Source organism: Periplaneta americana, chromosome 7 (assembly GCF_040183065.1).
Source record: "Periplaneta americana isolate PAMFEO1 chromosome 7, P.americana_PAMFEO1_priV1, whole genome shotgun sequence".
In the NCBI taxonomy this organism is placed as follows: domain Eukaryota; kingdom Metazoa; phylum Arthropoda; class Insecta; order Blattodea; family Blattidae; genus Periplaneta; species Periplaneta americana.
The window spans coordinates 174,450,676-174,469,958 of record NC_091123.1 but is presented as its reverse complement, the minus strand read 5'-3'; the positions used below and the strand labels follow the sequence as shown (position 1 = coordinate 174,469,958).

The window sequence follows — 19,283 nt, the reverse complement described above, 5'->3', positions numbered from 1 at the left end:
TCTGTAGAAAAAGTATTTGTCAGACCAGTAACTCAGTTATGATGGAATAATTTTATTACTGTCATGTGCACCTGGACATTAACATACTAATAAATAAGAAAAAAAGACATGAACAGTGAACAACTAAAGCAATTTGCATTATCCATAATTAATTAAAGATACCTAGAACCCGAATGGTGGAGAATATATACAGATGGCCTCAAAGCAAGTTCTCAAGAGAACAATGGAGCAGGCATTTATAGTAAAGAATTTGCACACTACATAACAGTAAACAAAGGCAGCATAGCATTCGATGGGGAAGTAAAAACAATTTAAGTCGCACTAATTTAATTCACAGAGCCCAAAACTTCAAAAAAGCAGTCATACTGATCGACTCAAAATCAGTACTTGAAGCAGTATCATAAACAGAAATCCCAAAACCAAACTAATAGCAGAAAGTCGAACATTTCATCGAACTCTACAGAAACAACAGAAAATAATTACTCTGCAATGGATCCCCTCACACGTAGGGTTCTATGGAAATGATATGGCAGATCAACTTAAAGAAAAAAGGAACAAAACTTTTTGAACAACCCAGCAAAACAGCAATATTACACAGCCTAAACCAAATAATAAAGTCAGAACTAGATAGCCACTACATCAATGTATACGAGAATAAGTGGATCAATATCGACAGAGATGGAATGGACTATTACTCCCTATCAAGAAAAGAAGCAACAGCAAAATTTAGACTCTGCACAGGATATGACTGCCTGGAATACCACCTGCATTGCATCAACAAAGTAAACTCTGAAAGCTGTCCACTCTGCAAAGATGAAAACTCCAAATGGACGCTGTCCACTCCTAACATGCACAGAACTAGACAGAGAAAAACAGAAATCAGAGAACAAGATAAGCCTCTACTGGGAAGCACAAAGGAAGATGACGTTAAGTCAAGATCCAGTCATAGGAAACTAGACTAGACGGCATTTCAGAAGGCGGTTAACTTCTATATGCGCCGTAGCATTTCTGGTATGTGACGTCACAAGCTTGTACAATAGAACCAATCAGAATCAGTCTATAACAAGCACTTCCCGAGTTCGTTTGTTCACGTGCGAGTGTTTCAATACATTGAATAAGTAAAACTAACATTTACTGTGTGTGTGTAAGGTAAATAAATGGAAGAAGAGACTGTAAAAAGACAAGTATTACACAAGCAGGCGCGGAAAATAGTGTTTAAGGTGTATAATTATTATTAAAACCTTAACGAGCAGAATGCTGCCGGCCATCTTGGTGCTGGCAGCAACGTTGCCAACATGCAAGAAACGACTGCAGAAGCATGTGGTGTGGGATTGAGAACCGTGCAAAGAATATTGTTAGTGAAGGAAAGAGGGTTTGTTTGGTGTCATGCTTACAGTAATCAACGGCTAAGGTCATTATTGTTTTTTAATAATTTAAATTCTCTCCTGCGCTATTTGTATCACACGTGCTCGTGAAGTACGATGTGGCAATGTTGTACGCTGCCTTGCTCTCTCTGTCTGTCTCGACACAAACGCTAGCAGACAACCGCCTTCCGAATTGGCGTCGACTCTAACTACTACTGTCATGTCTTTGTAAAGTCAATGGCCTTCTTATTCTATTCGGATTTATTATCTCTCTTTAGAAATTCCTAAACTTTCTTTGAAAGCAGTTATTTCGTCAGACAACTTACCCTTTTATAACATAAAATAAAACATGTATTTTGCAGTACAAAAACCAGTTGAACTTACAATAGTGCTACAAAGTATTAAAACAGGTATGCTATTCTTTTACTTTTTACTTGGTTATTTAACGACGCTGTATCAACTACTAGGTTATTTAGTGTCAATGGGATTGGTAAAAGCGAATTTGGCGAGAAGAGGCCGAGGATTCGCCATAGATTACCTGACATTCGCCTTACGGTTAGGAAAACCTCGGAAAAACCTAAAAACTGCCAAGCACCTGCCATTCTTTTCAAAGAAACCATAATTGTTTTGTGATGCATCAAAAGAAAGCTCCAAGTCTTAACAAAACATGTGTTGTTACTTCAACTCGGTATGTCACTCTTCTAAAAAATTATAACAGGAAAAATCCAATACAGTGCTAGTCTCGGTAAAATGCCAGGTATGCGACCATCTGAACAACACTGTATGTTGCAACATTTCCCGGGTCAAATCGGCTCAAATACTGGTACAATAAAAATAGTCTTACTACAACATCAAGTTACCAAACTAACAATAACTAGGCGAGACTATAGCAAGGTTAAATAAGAGAAAGAACTAATTTTGAAATCTACTGCATTCACATCACTTTTACTCATACTTAATTTAACTGAATGCTACTTGCACAGCCTTTAGTATGTACTCAATTTCTTTCAATTTTACATCTTGAAAAAATATCTGTACACTTGAACACAATAAATGATGTAAAAATTTGTAAGTATTGACATTTTAAAAGATGTTACACCCAATAATGTCTTATATGAAAATGTTAATTGGAATTATGTTGTGGTGGTGTTGGTTCTGATAATACTTTTATTTCATCCCTTTGTCTCAAAATGGAATGGACTGGAGTACCTTCATGTAGCACAGAATTTATTTCCGTTTCAATTGTTTCAGAAGAATCGACATCTGCCCAATCATCTCCAACATACTCTAAATTTTCTATAACTGGTTCCACACGATCCAAACGAAGAAATGATGATATGTGGTGACTTAACGACATTCCTTCTCTGAAACATAAAAGAATAATGATAGAATAAGTCTGAAGGAACAATTGGGTACATTTCGAATAATGATTCTACAAACATGATCAGTATCAAGAATGATAAAAAAAAACAGTTTATGTAACGTTATATAGGGCTGAATTATGTAGAGGCATCATTTAAATAAGTTGTAAAATAGTATGTAATGTACATACTCTCTCATTGTGCATTTCTACAAAATAATTACAGTAACAATAACTTTATTTTAGAGTCTACATGAAGTGTGAAATGGACTACCTATTACCAACTTCTTCCAAATCATGTCTGCACATAGATACACAGTTAATTTTAAAATAATTATACAACAAAGAAACCACTGCAGATGAAAGAAGCCTACACATTAAATTACTTACTTACTGGCTTTTAAGGAACCCGGAGGTTCATTGCCGCCCTCACATAAGCCCACCATTGGTCCCTATCTTGAGCAAGATTAATCCATTCTCTATCATCATATCCCACCTCCCTCAAATCCATTTTAATATTATCTTCCCATCTACGTCTCGGCCTCCCTAAAGGTCTTTTTCCCTCCGGCCTCCCAACTAACACTCTATATGCATTTCTGGATTCGCCCATACGTGCTACATGCCCTGTCCATCTCAAACGTCTGGATTTAATGTTCCTAATTATGTCAGGTGAAGAATACAATGCGTGCAGTTCTGTGTTGTGTAACTTCATCCCTCTTAGCCCCAAATATTTTCCTAAGCACTTTATTCTCAAACACCCTTAATCTCTGTTCCTCTCTCAAAGTGAGAGTCCAGGTTTCACAACCATACAGAACAACCGGTAATATAACTGTTTTATGAACTCTAACTTTCAGATTTTTTGACAGCAGACTGGATGATAAAAGTTTCTGAAATGAATAATAACAGGCATTTCCCATATTTATTCTGTGTTTAATTTCCTCCCGAGTATCATTTATATTTGTTACTGTTGCTCCCAGATATTTGAACTTCTCCACCTCTTCAAAAGATAAATTTCCAGTTTTTATATTTCCATTTCGTACAATATTCTCGTCACGAGACATAATCATATACTTTGCCTTTTCGGGATTTACTTCCAAACCTATCTCTTTACTTGCTTCCAGTAAAATTCCCGACTCATTAAATTAGATGCATAAATTTTCTACGACAATATGTCACTTATTAACAATTCTTAAATAAAAAAAATAATAAATTAAAAACAAAAACCCTCACCCTCACCCCCACAAATTGTTTGTAAATTACTAATGTGAAATGGTATCTCAAATCAGTCAAATTTTGATCTCCATTACTGGTGATCACCATTGCACTAATTATTTGCGTCAACGCTTAAGTATAGCTATTCAATGTGAAACTGCAATGAGCATTTTAGGTCCTCTTCCCGAATCTAGCCCTTTGGACGAACTTTTCCTTCTTTAAAATTTATTAAATACTTCTGTAAATCGGAACAATGTAATTGTTTCACTTATAAATTCATTGAATATTGTTGACTTGACACTCTTCGTATGTTATTGAATTTTTTAAACAGTGTAAGACAAGTTTAAACACAATAACCACAAACACTCTTTTTTTTTTTTTATAGTGTCTATATCCACTCTACTTAAAAATCTTGAGAGCCACCTACTGCTTGTCTTGAACCCTAATTTTCCTATATCCTTGGCTATTGACTAGGATTTTAGCAAAGATTCCATTAATAATAACAAAGCCAAAACATCTCTATTATTCACACAATCATATAATTTTGTTTCGATTCCTGGAAACTTTGTTTCTGGTCATTGAAAAGCTGTATGATCTTTATTCTTAGGCCTATCAAGCTTCCATCTATGTCGTATTTTCTTCCTGTTGCCCGATTGCTGTTTTCTTCAGCATATTCAATAATTTTTAGATTTTTCATGAAGGAATGAGAAGGCAAAAATATGACGGGCATTCTGCGCAAATTATAGCAGTAACTGATGACTAAACACGCCATCCATAGGTTTTCGCCTGGCTATTAATATTACCCCATATATTCTGCGCATCTGATTTTCAGCAGTACATTTTTTGGAAGAGAAACAAAGTTTGCACTGTATTCGTGTATATACAACATACATACGGTACATACATTAATTTTCGGGAGAGAAGTGGGGACAAATTACTCACTTTCAATGATATACAAGTAAAGGAAAAATTATCTCATTTCGTTTTTAGTTCTGGAGCCTTTAAAGTTGTTAATGAAAGTTACTTTAAAGATATTTAATTCGGCCCGGTTGCAGAAACACCGATCAAAATATGATTGGCAATCAAGGAGGGTTTGATTGGCCATCAGTTCTATTTCTGTTGCAGAAAGAACAATCACTGTTTGATTGGAGATCAGTCTTCCATCAGATTTGATCAACAGATTTTTGCTGGTTAAGTCACTGATCATCGATCAAGTAGGCTATTTATGTTGTTCTGTTGTAATGCAGTTACTGTAATGTATATAGTAAATAGTTATAGCGTAGCAATATTGTTTTCGACATAATGGATTCTTCTGATGAAGAAATTTTGGAATGAAAAAAGTATTATTAAGAAGAAGGCGTTTCCGTGATAGACATGAATTGTTTTTATGTATAATGACAGAAAATTTGAGCAAAGATTTAGGAAGGATTCGTGTGTTTTGTTACTTTCAAACACTGAAACAAATATATGCAGACAGACAAATCGAAACCTTCCACTTTCTCCTATGAACCAAGTTCTAATAATGCTGAGATTTTATGCTGTTGGAATTTTTCAGGCGGTCTTGGGTTATCTTGTTAGGGTCCACAAATCAACTATTTGCCGAGTAGTTAGGAATGTTACGTATGAAATTGCTTTGTTATGGCAGGGTCTCATAAATCCCCACACTTCAAACAGGGAATGATTTGAAATCCAGAGAGAATTTTCAGTATGTCAGGATTTCCAAGAGTAGCCTAATACTGGTTGTATAGACTGTTCACATCCCCATCCAATCACCTGGTTGAAATGATGCCGAACTTTATCGAAATAGGAAAGGTTTATTTTCTGTGAATATACAGGCAATATATAGTCTACACCATCATTGAAATTCTGGAATGATGTAGCCCGTTGGCAGGGTTCTACACATGACAACACGATATTTTTAATGAGTAGGTTACGAGCTCCATTTGTAAACAGAGAGATGAGAAATGGAATTATTTTGCGTTATGGAGGCTATGCATATTCCAATTTCTTGTCGACTCCCCTAGCAAATCCCACAACAGAAGCCCCCTCACGTTTTTTTTTTTTTTTTGTTGGCTTCATTTTTTTTTTTTTCCACTATATTGTAGTCTATATTCAAATAGAATCCACCTGTTTCCTTTCTACAAAAAAGCAACAAAACATTCACTTGAACATTCACTTGTTTTCCTAGTCACCGCCCACTTGATGCATTCGTTTCGCGACTTTTAAATAACATCAAATTGGCTGTGGTTGCTAAATAGCACTGTTGTCAAATGTATTTCTTTCTCAAATCAGCAATTAGTAAATTGAGACAAGTTGATTGGAGATTCACGTTTGTGCAACGCAATGAACAATCAAATAAATCAGACATCAACTGATTGGCGATCAGAGACTGATTTGATTTGCGTTTCTGCAACTGGGCCTAACACATTAACCGTGACACTAATATAAAAAAAATCATTTGTAAGTAACTTAGAAGTAGAAGTTAAATCATGTTAAACATGCGAGATAATACTTGCATTTTGAGATAAGCCTTTACCTGTAATCTACAGGGAATGTGGTGACAGGCAGTGAACTGCCCGAAGTAAGAATGAAAGCTAGACCTTGCTCCCCCAATGCGTGAACGCCAACTATGTTGCTGAGTGGTAACACCTGAGTATTTGCTTCTGGCACACGGCAGCAGAGTCTATCGTACCAATTGCTTCTAGTCATGGTAACCTGACCTTCATATCGGTCCATCACACAATCCTAGAAGTAAAATTAATTTCGTTGAAGTCTATGCAGTTAGCTGGAAAAAATTTTTTTAAGTCAATAATAATGATACAGATATCACTCTCTGATAGAATGAAAGCTATGAAAGGCAGAGTCAGCCTTACAATGATGTAACTCTGTATTTTTGTTGATTCATGTTCCTTTCGTTGGTTTGCATAAGATGTTGCATGTATAACATTTTCTGCCAATAATTGAGGCGTTCAGAAGTCAACATGATTAACTCCACTTTTGGTTATTTCAGAGTTTCTAAGTTGGCAATGTATTAAATTGACCATATTTTCAGTAGTCAATGTGATTAACTCCATAGTTCAGTAAAAAGCCCACAGAATGTAGACATAACAGCTCGGTTAGAAAAGCCAACGTACTATGGTAGGAACGATCATGATTTTAAAATCAAATGTAGGAAACAGAAAACGGATGTAGGTAAATTCTCATTTTTAAATAGAACTATAAATGATTGGAATGACCTACCTGCAGCAGTCTTTGAGGGCTGTCCTTCCTTAAGGAGATTCAAGAATAATTTTAAAAGTTGTGTATAAAGTGCAAATTAAAATTAAGGCGAAATTTAATATTTAATTTTTTTAAGGTGACATGTATTTATTTAGCCTGACGAGTTGCTTCCTTGGTTTGAATTGTAAATTATTTAAAAATAGCGTGTAAGAGGGCCTTAGACTAGAAATGTTTAGTTTAAATGTAGTTCTGTTTATAAGTACAGTATGCATAAGGGTGTAATTATTTGACTTATTTGAACTGTTGTATCAGTGAAGCGAGGTGAGACAGTGAAGTTATAGTTTTACAGTGCAGTGAATAGTTCCGATCAGTGATAATTTATAGCGTCAATGAAATGTGTTCTATAGTGTCAGTGAAATGTGTGCTAAAGTGTCAGTGAAATGCGTCATAGTGCCACTACAGTGAGTGAGATAAGAGTAAAGTGAAAGACTATTGAAACTTATGTAGGGCCTATACATAATTATGTAGGTTGTAATGTTTTTATTATTATTGTGTTAAATTATATTGTGTATTCTTATTGTATTGTGTATAAAATTGTAGGCCTATTGTGTATTGTATAATTGTATTGTGTATTGTAAATTTATTGTGTATTGCTTATCATTTCTTTATTGTGTACTGTTTATATTGTGTATACCACTGCCACAGGGTGCATGCCCACTTGCAGTGTAAATAAATACATACATACATCATTCTTTCTTCTTGAATACATCACAGAATTATTTAGGCTTGTATATCTCAAAATCTTTGGAAAAGGAGTTAATCATGTTGACTTCTGAACGCCTCAATTATTGCATTGAATTGCTTTAATATTTCATTTTTGACTTCTTTGTTCATAATAGTTCACAGCTGTTTTGTCCGTTTACACAATAATTCTAACTATACACAAGATTAACCGAAAATTACGCAGCAACACTTGTGAGCATCAAACAGCACTTATGGCCGTTAGAATTAAAAAAAAAAAGCGGAAATACACCAAACATCACTGTTAGTAGCAGTCCTGATCAGATATAACAGACTGATCAGCCTAATGGTCTTTGAAGACAATGACTTTTATCAATTTCACTATGCTGCCATCTAGCAACTGCAAAAGAAGTCACGTTATAACCCTTATCCAATTTCATGAAGTAATAGCACTGTCTAGTATATACAGTCACGAAGCTTGCGTTGTGAGGGTACTAGGAACAATAGACTGTGTCGGTACTATTTCGCATTGTCTGTAATGAGGCGATATCAGCGATCCTAGTGGTTAGCAACTATCTATGGCTGCATATTTACTACGTATTGAACTTCGTGACTGTATATACTAGACCATGGTAATAGCTTGTAACTGTACTTCCATCTAGTGGTTGTTACCAAAAAATGTCTTTTCGACAGTGGAGGCCCTGGTGGTTATTTTCTTTTTATGTTCCCATTTCATAACTTGGGAATGGCCAATCTTATTAAATTATTATTATTATTATTATTATTATTATTATTATTATTATTATTATTATTATTATTATTAGAGTAATCATTCTTAAGAGAAGTTAATATCAAGATTAATTTTAAATATCAGTATATCTTCTGTTATTTATTTAGTATTATTACGCAAAACACATTTCTCATAAAAGTGTCGCCATACAAAATTTAAAAAATGAAAATAAGTAACTTACCTCCCATTCGTCCATACATAATAAACCAAGAATAAGGCACACAAAAATAGATACTGTTTTTGTAAGCATACAATCTGAAACAGAGAAGAAAAATTGCTGGTATGAAGAATAACACAAACAACCGAACTTAACATTCAGACAGTGTTAAAATTATGAAAGCTTCATGTATTTCATCCCACTGTTAAATATCTATTTTTCTTCTCACATATAGAATGTTTCAATTAAATTTTCTTCATACTTGTCTTAACTCTCTACTGCTTCTGTACCTCTAATTTTCTATTATTTAACTTTGATGCTCTTTTGTCTTATGATCTAATATTTCATTGTGACTACACATCATACTTCTGGAGAAAACAAAACTTCAGCACTATTCAATATACTACTAGTCTGAAATAACCCCCCAGACTTTCACACTATAAGAAATTTCAACTAGGTTCAATCTGCAAGAAATGGGGGTGAAGGTTAATATTGATGTTATTAAATTACACAACATTATGGCACTAGTTTCTTTATTTAGAACATGTTTGTAATACCTGTAACCTTCCACATTGTAATGTTTCTTACTCACAGAGCAACGGTGTGGAACTGGATAATAGGTTCATTCCTATCAGGTATGTTGTATTAATACAAATTAAAATTATATATATATATATATATATATATATATATATATATATATAGAGTCATACTATAAAATTTATATTCAGGATTCAGAGGATGATGAAACTAGTCAGTGAGGTAATTTACCACCAGAGTTTATATTAAAACAGTGTAGTAGTAAAGTGATGTAAACCATAGAACACCACACATTGAAAGACACTCTTTCAGCTTTCCCAATGACGGGACTGTCTCATTGGACAAAGCATAATAAACATATTGAGTGAAAACAAAAACAGACCACAAAAGAGAAAGGACGGGAACGAACAAAAGGGGAAATTAAGTACAGGAAAGATAATAGCATGCATATAACAGGCCTAACAGAGTAAACAAACAGATTAGATATTCGAGGAAAAGTATCTGTTCACATGGCAACAAACAAAAGAGTCAATGTCAATTTAAAGATCTCAAGACCACATGTGTGTCTTTACATCACTTTATTCTTTCATTGGACAGACTTTGGAGTAAAAACTTTCCATTATTGCAATGATTTGCTATATTGCGACCTCACTAAGGTTGAAAATCATTGCTCTAGACTAGCAGTTCTTAAACTGTGATACCTCAGGAGTCCGAGAGTTGATAGTCAAGGGTCTGCAAGTGAGTTTCTGTATGTAAAATTGAATGGAGATTTCAAATATGTAAAAATTAATATAGAGTGCTGTTTGAAAAAGAAATGTTTTTGCCACACATTGTATAACTGAATCAATATGTTTGTAAGAACACTGCCATAATATCGAGTTATTTACAACAACTTTTGAACATAACATTTTTTCGTGAAATGAATATGTTGTTGTTGTTTTTTTATAATGCCAGGCATTTGACAATAAAGTCATTTGACCTCTTGCACTCCAATATTTTTCAAAGATATTGTCATGGTTAGCTACTGAAGCACAGATTTTGAGATGTTCTGAATCCTTTTCTTGATTTGAGTTGCACAGTGGACAGTTAGGGGACTGATATTCCAATTCTATGCAGATGCTTGGCCAGACAGTCATGGCCTGTTGCCGATCTAAATTCAGCTACAGACGATTTTCGTGGTAAATCGAGAATTAACTGTGGATTATGATGCAGACCTGCTACGGCACTAAAATCGTTCTCCAGTGGCTTAAGGAGGGAAAAAGTAATTATTTATTAGCAATATTCCATACTTAATTAATGCTATGTATGTTTTACATTTATTTTCATTTTAGGTTTTTAGTAACAGAGTTCATAATGTCCTACGAAATAGTAATTTCCTAACTCTATTATGAGCATGAAATAAAACTGCACAGTAGAAAAAGACAGGATGATAAAGCACCCTTCAGCTAAACATTAAACAAAATCTGAAGAAATATACCAGACATTCAATTTGATAGGAGGCTGAGTAGTCTTTAGGGCCATTCTGGAAGTTTGGTAACGAAAAAAATCACGCCCTCCCCATCTGGATTGAACCCGAGACTTTCCAATACAGGTTGCTCTACCAATTGAGCTGTTTGGCAGCCAGAAATTATTAAAATCATGAGAAAATATGTATCGAGTCCACCCATAACTGAACCTGCACCCATTCAGACACTAGCAGTTCAAATGATTGAGTTACCCCTGCTTTTAGAATTAAGAAGAAAGTAGGCGCAACTAGATAAACTCATTTCTTCTGCTGAAACAACATATTCTGGAATAAATTAATTTTCAATAGCATAAAAATCAGTGGGTCATTTTCACAGATAATGATATTACCTCTTTGTATCATGCTACTAAAATACACATGTAAAAACATTTTTAAGCTCTTAAAAAAATCAAAAACAAAAGATTGAACAAAAACACAAGTGACAGTTTAAATTCGGTTAATGTGTGTATGTGCTTTAAGAAAGAATACAGCATAAATTAAGGAAGTACGAAACGAAACAGTAGTTGTAGAATTCGAAATTATGAAGAATAGACAACACAAAACAGCGAATTCACCTAACCAATAATATAAATCCTATTTAGAAAGTTAAAGAAAAAGCTAGCTTAAAATGCAATACCTGCTATATATACAGCGGCTCCAAGTCCAAATACAATAAGACCTGAAAAAAGTCAAATAAACTCACTTAAAGACACATCATTTAATTTATTGCAGTACTGAATCTTTTCTCTTAAGGACATACGCTTTCTACATTTCAAATCCTTACATATAAACGTTAAAATGTAGAAGGAAGAGTCAAGTAACCTTAATAATTGTTTTATTAATTGGATATGTACAATAAGACTACAAACACTTCATAACTTTTCAACATAGTCCCAACTACGTTCAATGGAAGTGTTCCTGTTATACTATGTTAAAAGTGATGAAGTGTTTGTAGTCTTATTGTACATATTCAATTAATAAAACAATTATTACAGTTACTTTTTGACTCACCCTCGTAGGTAAGTAAGGGTTGATTTATTTCTTTCAAGTTCACTCCAAAATGCAATTCTAAAGAAAATAGTTCTCATACTATTAAGTTTCAATTCATAATTTTCTTATGATATAAACAGACAATGGATTGAAAATGTACTCCTTAGAAAATAGCTTACACTATTGCAAATCAGTCACTCGTATAATACTTTTCTGAAGAATGGATTTCTTGTAACAACTGTTAGGAGCTTTAAGTCATGCAAGCAACACAGTCCTCACTGAAAAATGATTCACAATAAGCATTGATTATACTGCCTATATATGCAACTTGTTTTTCTCATCAGTCCACAACGAGGTCATGCAGGAGAACAGTTTTTCAACATTTTAATTTGTGCTCTAGAATATGCCATTAGGAAAGTTCAGGATAAAGGGTTGGAAGTAAATCCCAAAAAGACTAAGTATATGATTATGTCTCGTGACCAGAATATTGTACGAAATGGAACTATAAAAATTGGAGATTTATCCTTCGAAGAGATGGAAAAATTCAAATATCTTGGAGCAACAGTAACAAATATAAATGAAACTCGGGAGGAAATTAAATGCAGAATAAATATGGGAAATGCGTGTTATTATTCGGCTGAGAAGCTTTTGTCATCTAGTCTTTTGTCAAAAAATCTGAAAGTTAGAATTTATAAAACAGTTATATTACTGGTTGTTCTGTATGGTTGTGAAACTTGGACTCTCACTTTGAGAGAGGAACAGAGATTAAGGGTGTTTGAGAATAAGATTCTTAGGAAAATATTTGGGACTAAGAGGGATGAAGTTACAGGAGAATGGAGAAAGTTACACAACGCAGAGCTGCACACATTGTATACTTCACCTGACATTATTAGGAACATAAAATCCAGACGTTTGAGATGGGCAGGGCATGTAGCACGTATGGGCGAATCCAGAAATGCATATAGAGTGTTAGTTGGGAGGCTGGAGGGAAAAAGACCTTTGGGGAGGCCAAGACGTAGGTGGGAAGATAATATTAAAATGGATTTGAGGGAGGTGGGATATGATGGTAGAGACTGGATTAATCTTGCTCAGGATAGGGAGCAATGGTGGGCTTATGTGAGGGCGGCAATGAACCTCCGGGTTCCTTAAAGCCAGTAAGTAAGTAAGTACCAGGGATATAAATAATGAACTCTTATCACTTTCTTAAATTTGGTAGCTTTTCATCAACACTTTTGAACAGATCCACTCATCTAAATGTTTTGTTTTAAGAATTCCCTTCAATTCACTATCGGCTTTGGAATTCAGAACATTTTTCACAACTACGATCTCACCAAACAAGTAAGATTCAACACTGTTTGATCTGATGGCAGTTTGCATAATAATATGAACTGTTTAAGAACATTGTACACGTGTGTTGCCATGTAGAGAATTCCACTGCAACTAGCAGTGATGGAAACTGATATTCATAATAAAATAGCAGTTGATATTCCCAGTTTTCTTTTTTTTCAGTCTCTAATTCTTAAGTACAGGACAAAAACAGTACCGACAAACTAGCAAAAAAAAAAAAAAAGAAGGGATGTTCAGACCATATTTTAAGAGACATATCGGAATCCTAAAAATGGATGTGATCAGTAGGAGAGACTAGTGGATGAGGTAAAGTTCAATTATACGCTACACAATAGTGAGCATTAATTTACAATATGAGCCACCAGTGTAGCTCAGGTGGCTGATGCGCTTGCCTGCCGATTTGGAGCTGCACTCGGGCATGGGTTCGAGTCCCACTTGGACTGATTACCTGGTTGGATTTTCCCGAGGTTTTCTCCAACTGTAAGGCGAATATCAGGTAATCTATGGCGAATCCTCGGCCTCATCTCACCAACACCAATCCCATCAATGCTACCATCAGAAACTGCCCTGATAAGTTAAGGAATGCGACGTGTGCAATTCATAAGCATACGACAAAGTGTGTAGAAGTAGGAGTCACATTTGAAAATCTCCTTTAAAACTAAGAGATGATGAGCAGAATGAAGCTTACGACAAGTAAGCAGTTATAGGTCTCGCAAGCAGGGATTACCGACGGAAGGAATGCGAATCAAACACTGCGATAAGGAAGAGGGGGCGAAAGGAAAGGTCACGAGATAACTTGAATGATATTCAAGAGTACAGTCGGAAGAGAAATGACGTCGATAGAATCAGTCTTGCATTGTGATAGTTACATTACGACTTTAGTTTGTTCCATTACATGTGAATAAGTGTCTTGTATCGCACGATATTATTATTTCATTCGTAAACATATGTTGCGCGTTTAATTAGCTTCGAATTCTTCTCTTCCTACGTTCTTTATTTCCACAGTGATGTCCTCATTTGTTCATCTTCTTGGAAGAGACAGTACTTCCATCGGCCCGCACCTCTCCCCTCTCGGCGTGCCTACATACACACTTCAAAACAGACAGCAATGCCACCATTGGTTTTCGGTAATCGTTTCTTGCGCGAGCTATACAAGACACTACCTCATTCTAGTGCCAAGGTCATGGAAAGCATGGGGCTCTACATCCATGCCCCCCCCCCCCAAGTGCCTTAATGGCATGTTACGGGGATATCTTTACCTTTTTTAGTAGTTACAAGAGTGGGAAATATATCCATTTTTTGTGTGATGTAGTGATATTATTAAATTTTGCCTCTACTTTCAAATTTCCAATAACCTGTAATGACTTAACTATAAGTTGGAGCCTATTTTTTTTATTTACATTTTTTGCTCCATTTGACCTCAGCAAGGCTCTACCTAAGTGACAGTAAAACTTCATGAATCACCCTGTATATATTTATATATACATACACATGAAGAAATGGCAAATAAAAGAGGGTATTTACATAGTATATGGGCATATTCTGCTCTCTCACATGATCGTTTGGGAGCTCAGCATATTTAATAATATATTGAATAAACACACTGTGTACATAAGTACGATTAAGTAAAGTTAGCATCGTTTGCATAGTGGGATAGTGTCAATATTCTTTCTTTGCATTCGATAATGTGATATGTATCGCAGGGTCCTCCACATATGGTGCACTGACATCCGTTGGTGGGGCTGTGGTATCCCTTGGTTAGGCATATTCCGTGATGTAGTCCATGGGCTGCTACTCTCGTGTATAGATGCCGCAGATGGTAGTTGGCTTCCTTCCATTCGCTGTTTGTCATCGCTGGTTATCAGCATATTTACGGGCATCATGGATATCTTCTGTGACACTGCTAAGGGTTCCTGATAATTCCAGGTTCTTATAAAAGTAAGAACTGGGTCTTCTAAGAAGATCAGTCCACTTCTAGTCAGGAGCATTTAAATGTCCTTCATCTTGAGTTCTGCAATCGAACTAACTTGAATGGTTGCTGCTGAAGGTTGCTATGATTGCAGCCTCTTTTGAAAATAGATGTGCACACTCCCTGTCACTGAAGTAGTAGCTTCTTTCTATTGTGACCATTACTTCAATATTCTCATCCTTTTGTAACCTAAAGAATCTGATCCTCTTCGCTGTTTGTATAGATGTCTGGGATTTGTATGTACAGTATTTTGGTGAGTTTTGCTTTAATTATTAAAAAAGACTTAAGCTCATATGTATCTTAATTTATTTGATTACACTGAAATACTGTATGCCTTGATACATTATTATAACTGCAACATTGTTCCACCCAGCCAAATGAATTGACAAATGGATTACTATACCTTGTTCTCTTATCGTTTAGCCGTGTTTCCTTGTGCTTCCTTTTTCAGACCCTACACTCGTCTCATCTATTAATACGTAATCTTCTATGTTAGTCACAATGTCACAGTACGAACACTCACAAACACGTATTGCACTGACCGTCACTATACACAGGATCGAACTGTGTACATTACCTTCCACCTCAAGACTAAGGAAGGGAATTAGTCTGTTGCCTTTTAACGTCACAAGTGATTGTGAGCTTTATGTCGAACTTTAAACAACTCATTTTGCATGCACTTTTTTTAATAGAGATCATTACTAAGATTAATCAAAATATCCAACGTCATGCAATGTCTCTGCAAACTGTCGGACTTTACCTGAAATCTTTCTGATGACGTTGAATTTCTTCCTCTGGAGTCATTTGAATTGTTTGGAGTATGTATGAACTGAAAGACGAGTGACAAGAAAATCTCGTGCAATGGATCAGTATAGTCTACAACGCCAATATAAAACATGCTATCCATGTTCCAGCTCTATTCTCTGCGAAGTGTAGTACAGAAAGAAGGCGACAGAACAGAATTTCCATTGGTCTGTTACTGATAGAGACTGCATTTTTTGGTAATAGAGATACGCGCGAAATTTTGCACAATTACTCTGTTACATTACCCGTTTAGATCTGTTGTTGTTTTCCAATGCCAGGCGTTTGACAATAAAGTCATTTGACCTCTTGCACTCCAATATTTTCAAAGATATTATCATGACTAGCCACTGAAGCACAGATTAGATCTATAAAATACTATACTTAGGCCGTGTCTCAAAGTTCAAGTCTACACTACATGCTAATAACTAGCAACTAGATGACTTGTAAACTACACACTAGGGAGCTTTGGACATGTATGCTTGAAACACGCCCTTCTTCATAGACTATTTTTCTAAAAACCATGACATCATGGTGCAGCACTGAATTAAGAAGGCAGTTTCCTAATGCAGTTTCATTACGAGTTATGTGGAAAAGATAAGGGCTTAATATATTACAATAATGTTTAAAACATTGTACAGAAGGTACTAACAATGTCAGTGTTCAAAGTTAACGTGTTATTCTACATTATATTTACATTATTTCACTTCCAAAGCATTTTCAGTTTTCATAACCCCAATTGCTGATGAGGTATCCATGTTTGTTTAGTGAACAAGTCAACAATCAAGCAAGCATTTTCGTTTACTATACTTGTTTTTTTGAAAGATGGGACATGACAGGAGCGTTGCGATCGGAAAAACAACTGAATGTCACATAGCGTGGTAGGCCTGTTGCTATGGTAACAAGAGTCGAGTTGCCAAACTTACAGTTTCCACATGGCGAGTGCTTAATAGCTCTCTTGCCAACATTTATTGTGCACACAATGTTAGCATTGGCACGTTTCATCTCTGATTCTCTGTCGATTTTTGTATTGTTTTCTTACCTTCGCGTCAATTGTCAATGAATGTTTTAACGTCAGCCATCTTAACGTCACTTACTAGCTTCCATCAGCTGGCAGCATGGTAGTCCATATTGGCAACATAGCACTGTAGTTCGAAGCTCGGCCGCTTAACTGTCATGTCCCATCTTTCAAAAAAACAAGTATAGCTACTACGGACTTGATTGCTATGCACTATGTAGCTTTGGATCATAACTTCTGACGTCACATCCGGCTATTTAGTCAGCAATCTAGTTCACTTCAGCTGAAAATGTAGCTTTGAGACACGGCCTTAGGCTAAGTGAAATGTTTGAATCGTAAAATATGTCAATAAACACGAAATATATCTACTTCCTCTATCGCAAAACTACGATTAATGCACCAAAATTTTATTCAATAGAGTTTATGACATTTGTTTCAGTTAATTTGTCAATTGGCTTGGTAATGTTAATATTTCTGTATTTTCTCCATGGATACTGTGTACACTCAGTGCTGTCATGGGGGCCATACAGCTTACGGGAACCTACAATTTATTAAGGAGCTGTATAGGGAAGAGAACATTTTGTCTATATGGAGCCATACCATATATGGGTGCCTAAGTTTTGTACATTCATTCATAGTGTTCTGCCCAAGCGCAGGTCTTTCACTGCAAACCCAGCTTTCTCCAGTCTTTCCTATTTTCTGCCTTCCTCTTAGTCTCCGCATATGATCCATATAGGCCTATCTTAGCATCGTCTATCATCTGATATATTCTTCTGCCCCGAACTCTTCCCCCGTTCACCATTCCTTCCAGTGCATTCTTCAGTAGGCAGTTTCTTCTCAGCCAGTGACCCAGCAAATTCCTTTTTTCTTTTCTTGATCAGTTTCAGCATTATTCTTTCTTCACCCACTCTTTTCAACAAAGCTTCGTAACAAAAAGTTTCACATTAAACATAATAGGGGTACATTTAATTGACAACTTATTTCATGAAATACCTACTGAAATAGTGGCAGGTTTAATACCGAAACCACTTATTTTATTTCACAAAAAAAATACAGTCCATATATATTTATAATGCATTCATTGAAACTGTTGACTCATTGCACCAGGTATTACAGCCTGGTTTTTAGATTAGTCATCCTCATCACTTCTTCGGTGCTTTCTTATCACTGATGATTAATCATGTGACCCGAATTCTTTCAGGATTTCAGACTGGTACGTGGACAGTATCTACTATCCATATTTTTCTTGAAAGCTGTCCTAAGCTAATGGAATGATTAATATACTGTGTCTAATGTTTGTTAGGCCTACAGAATATGAAATATTGTAAAGCAACTATATTTGACAATAATTAATAATTCTTTATTTAATATTATGCTTCGTAACTAAACAGGTCATTCAGGGATGATGAGATAATGGAATTAACGGCAATGGTGAAATAAAAATGACGGGAGAAGCAGAAAAAATTAGAGACAACCTGTGAGGTGGCTGTATCAGAGGTAGCATCAACATTTTAGTTTGCAGAAAGGGGAAAATTTTCAGAACACGGATTCCTTCCTTTCCCTCTTATTTCAAAATTCCAACATTGGGCACACAAAATAAATTATTGGCACTGAAAAGTGCCTTTTCGTAAGCATGATGATGCGCACTGGACAAACACAGACAAATCTGCTCTTTTTAATATTTTAAGATATAATTGTCAGTGAGGAATCCGTATACTGAAAATGTCCCCTACAGTACTTTATGAGATTACAGAGTAATTATATTAAACAGAAACTCGTACCGATGAGAATAGCCCAAGACTTTATTCCAGGTCCTTTAGATATATGTAATTTTTCTTCATTCTTGAACTTCAGCATGGGTCCTGCCATAATCAGCTGATATACGTATAAGTTAATTTTTTGTTTATATGTTGATCCGAACTAGCAACAGTTTATCAATTCGATACAGAATGTCCTTTCCACATCATATATCCACAACTCCCGAATATGTAATCCTTCGTCATGCATTGTTTACTAGATTAAATGCGCTGATGATCTCATACCTGTCTCGGTAAAATGTAAATATTATGCACAAAAAAGGAAACATAAAAAAGAATATTACGTAATGTTGGCACCACTGGCGTCGTTTTTTTTTTCTTGGTTTCACAAGGCTGCCAATAGAAGCATACATGAATGTATGAACTAAAATGTTGTTTGTTGGTTTATACGCGGTAATAAAGAACAGTAGCACTTTAAAATAGTGACTTTATGAAAGCCACGTATGTATATTTA

At 35.4% G+C, this 19,283-nt stretch overlaps 1 protein-coding gene across 2 annotated transcripts; it reads right to left on the bottom strand.

Moving 5' to 3' along the window:
• Positions 1-1,833: 1,833 nt before the first annotated feature.
• LOC138703771 (cytochrome b-245 chaperone 1-like) lies at positions 1,834-19,028 on the bottom strand. Of its 2 annotated transcripts, XM_069831937.1 has the most exons (5): positions 18,794-19,028; positions 11,525-11,566; positions 8,868-8,941; positions 6,473-6,681; positions 1,834-2,728 (listed from the first exon to the last, which is right to left on the bottom strand). In XM_069831937.1, exons 1-5 carry the CDS (start codon positions 18,879-18,881, stop codon positions 2,488-2,490), a joined length of 654 nt encoding a protein of 217 aa, XP_069688038.1. In that variant the 5' UTR covers positions 18,882-19,028; the 3' UTR covers positions 1,834-2,487. The 2 variants fall into 2 exon arrangements, with proteins under 2 accessions (XP_069688038.1, XP_069688039.1); XM_069831938.1 differs by lacking the exon at positions 11,525-11,566 and having other exon boundaries at positions 2,350-2,728.
• Between the last annotated feature and the right edge of the window lie 255 nt (positions 19,029-19,283).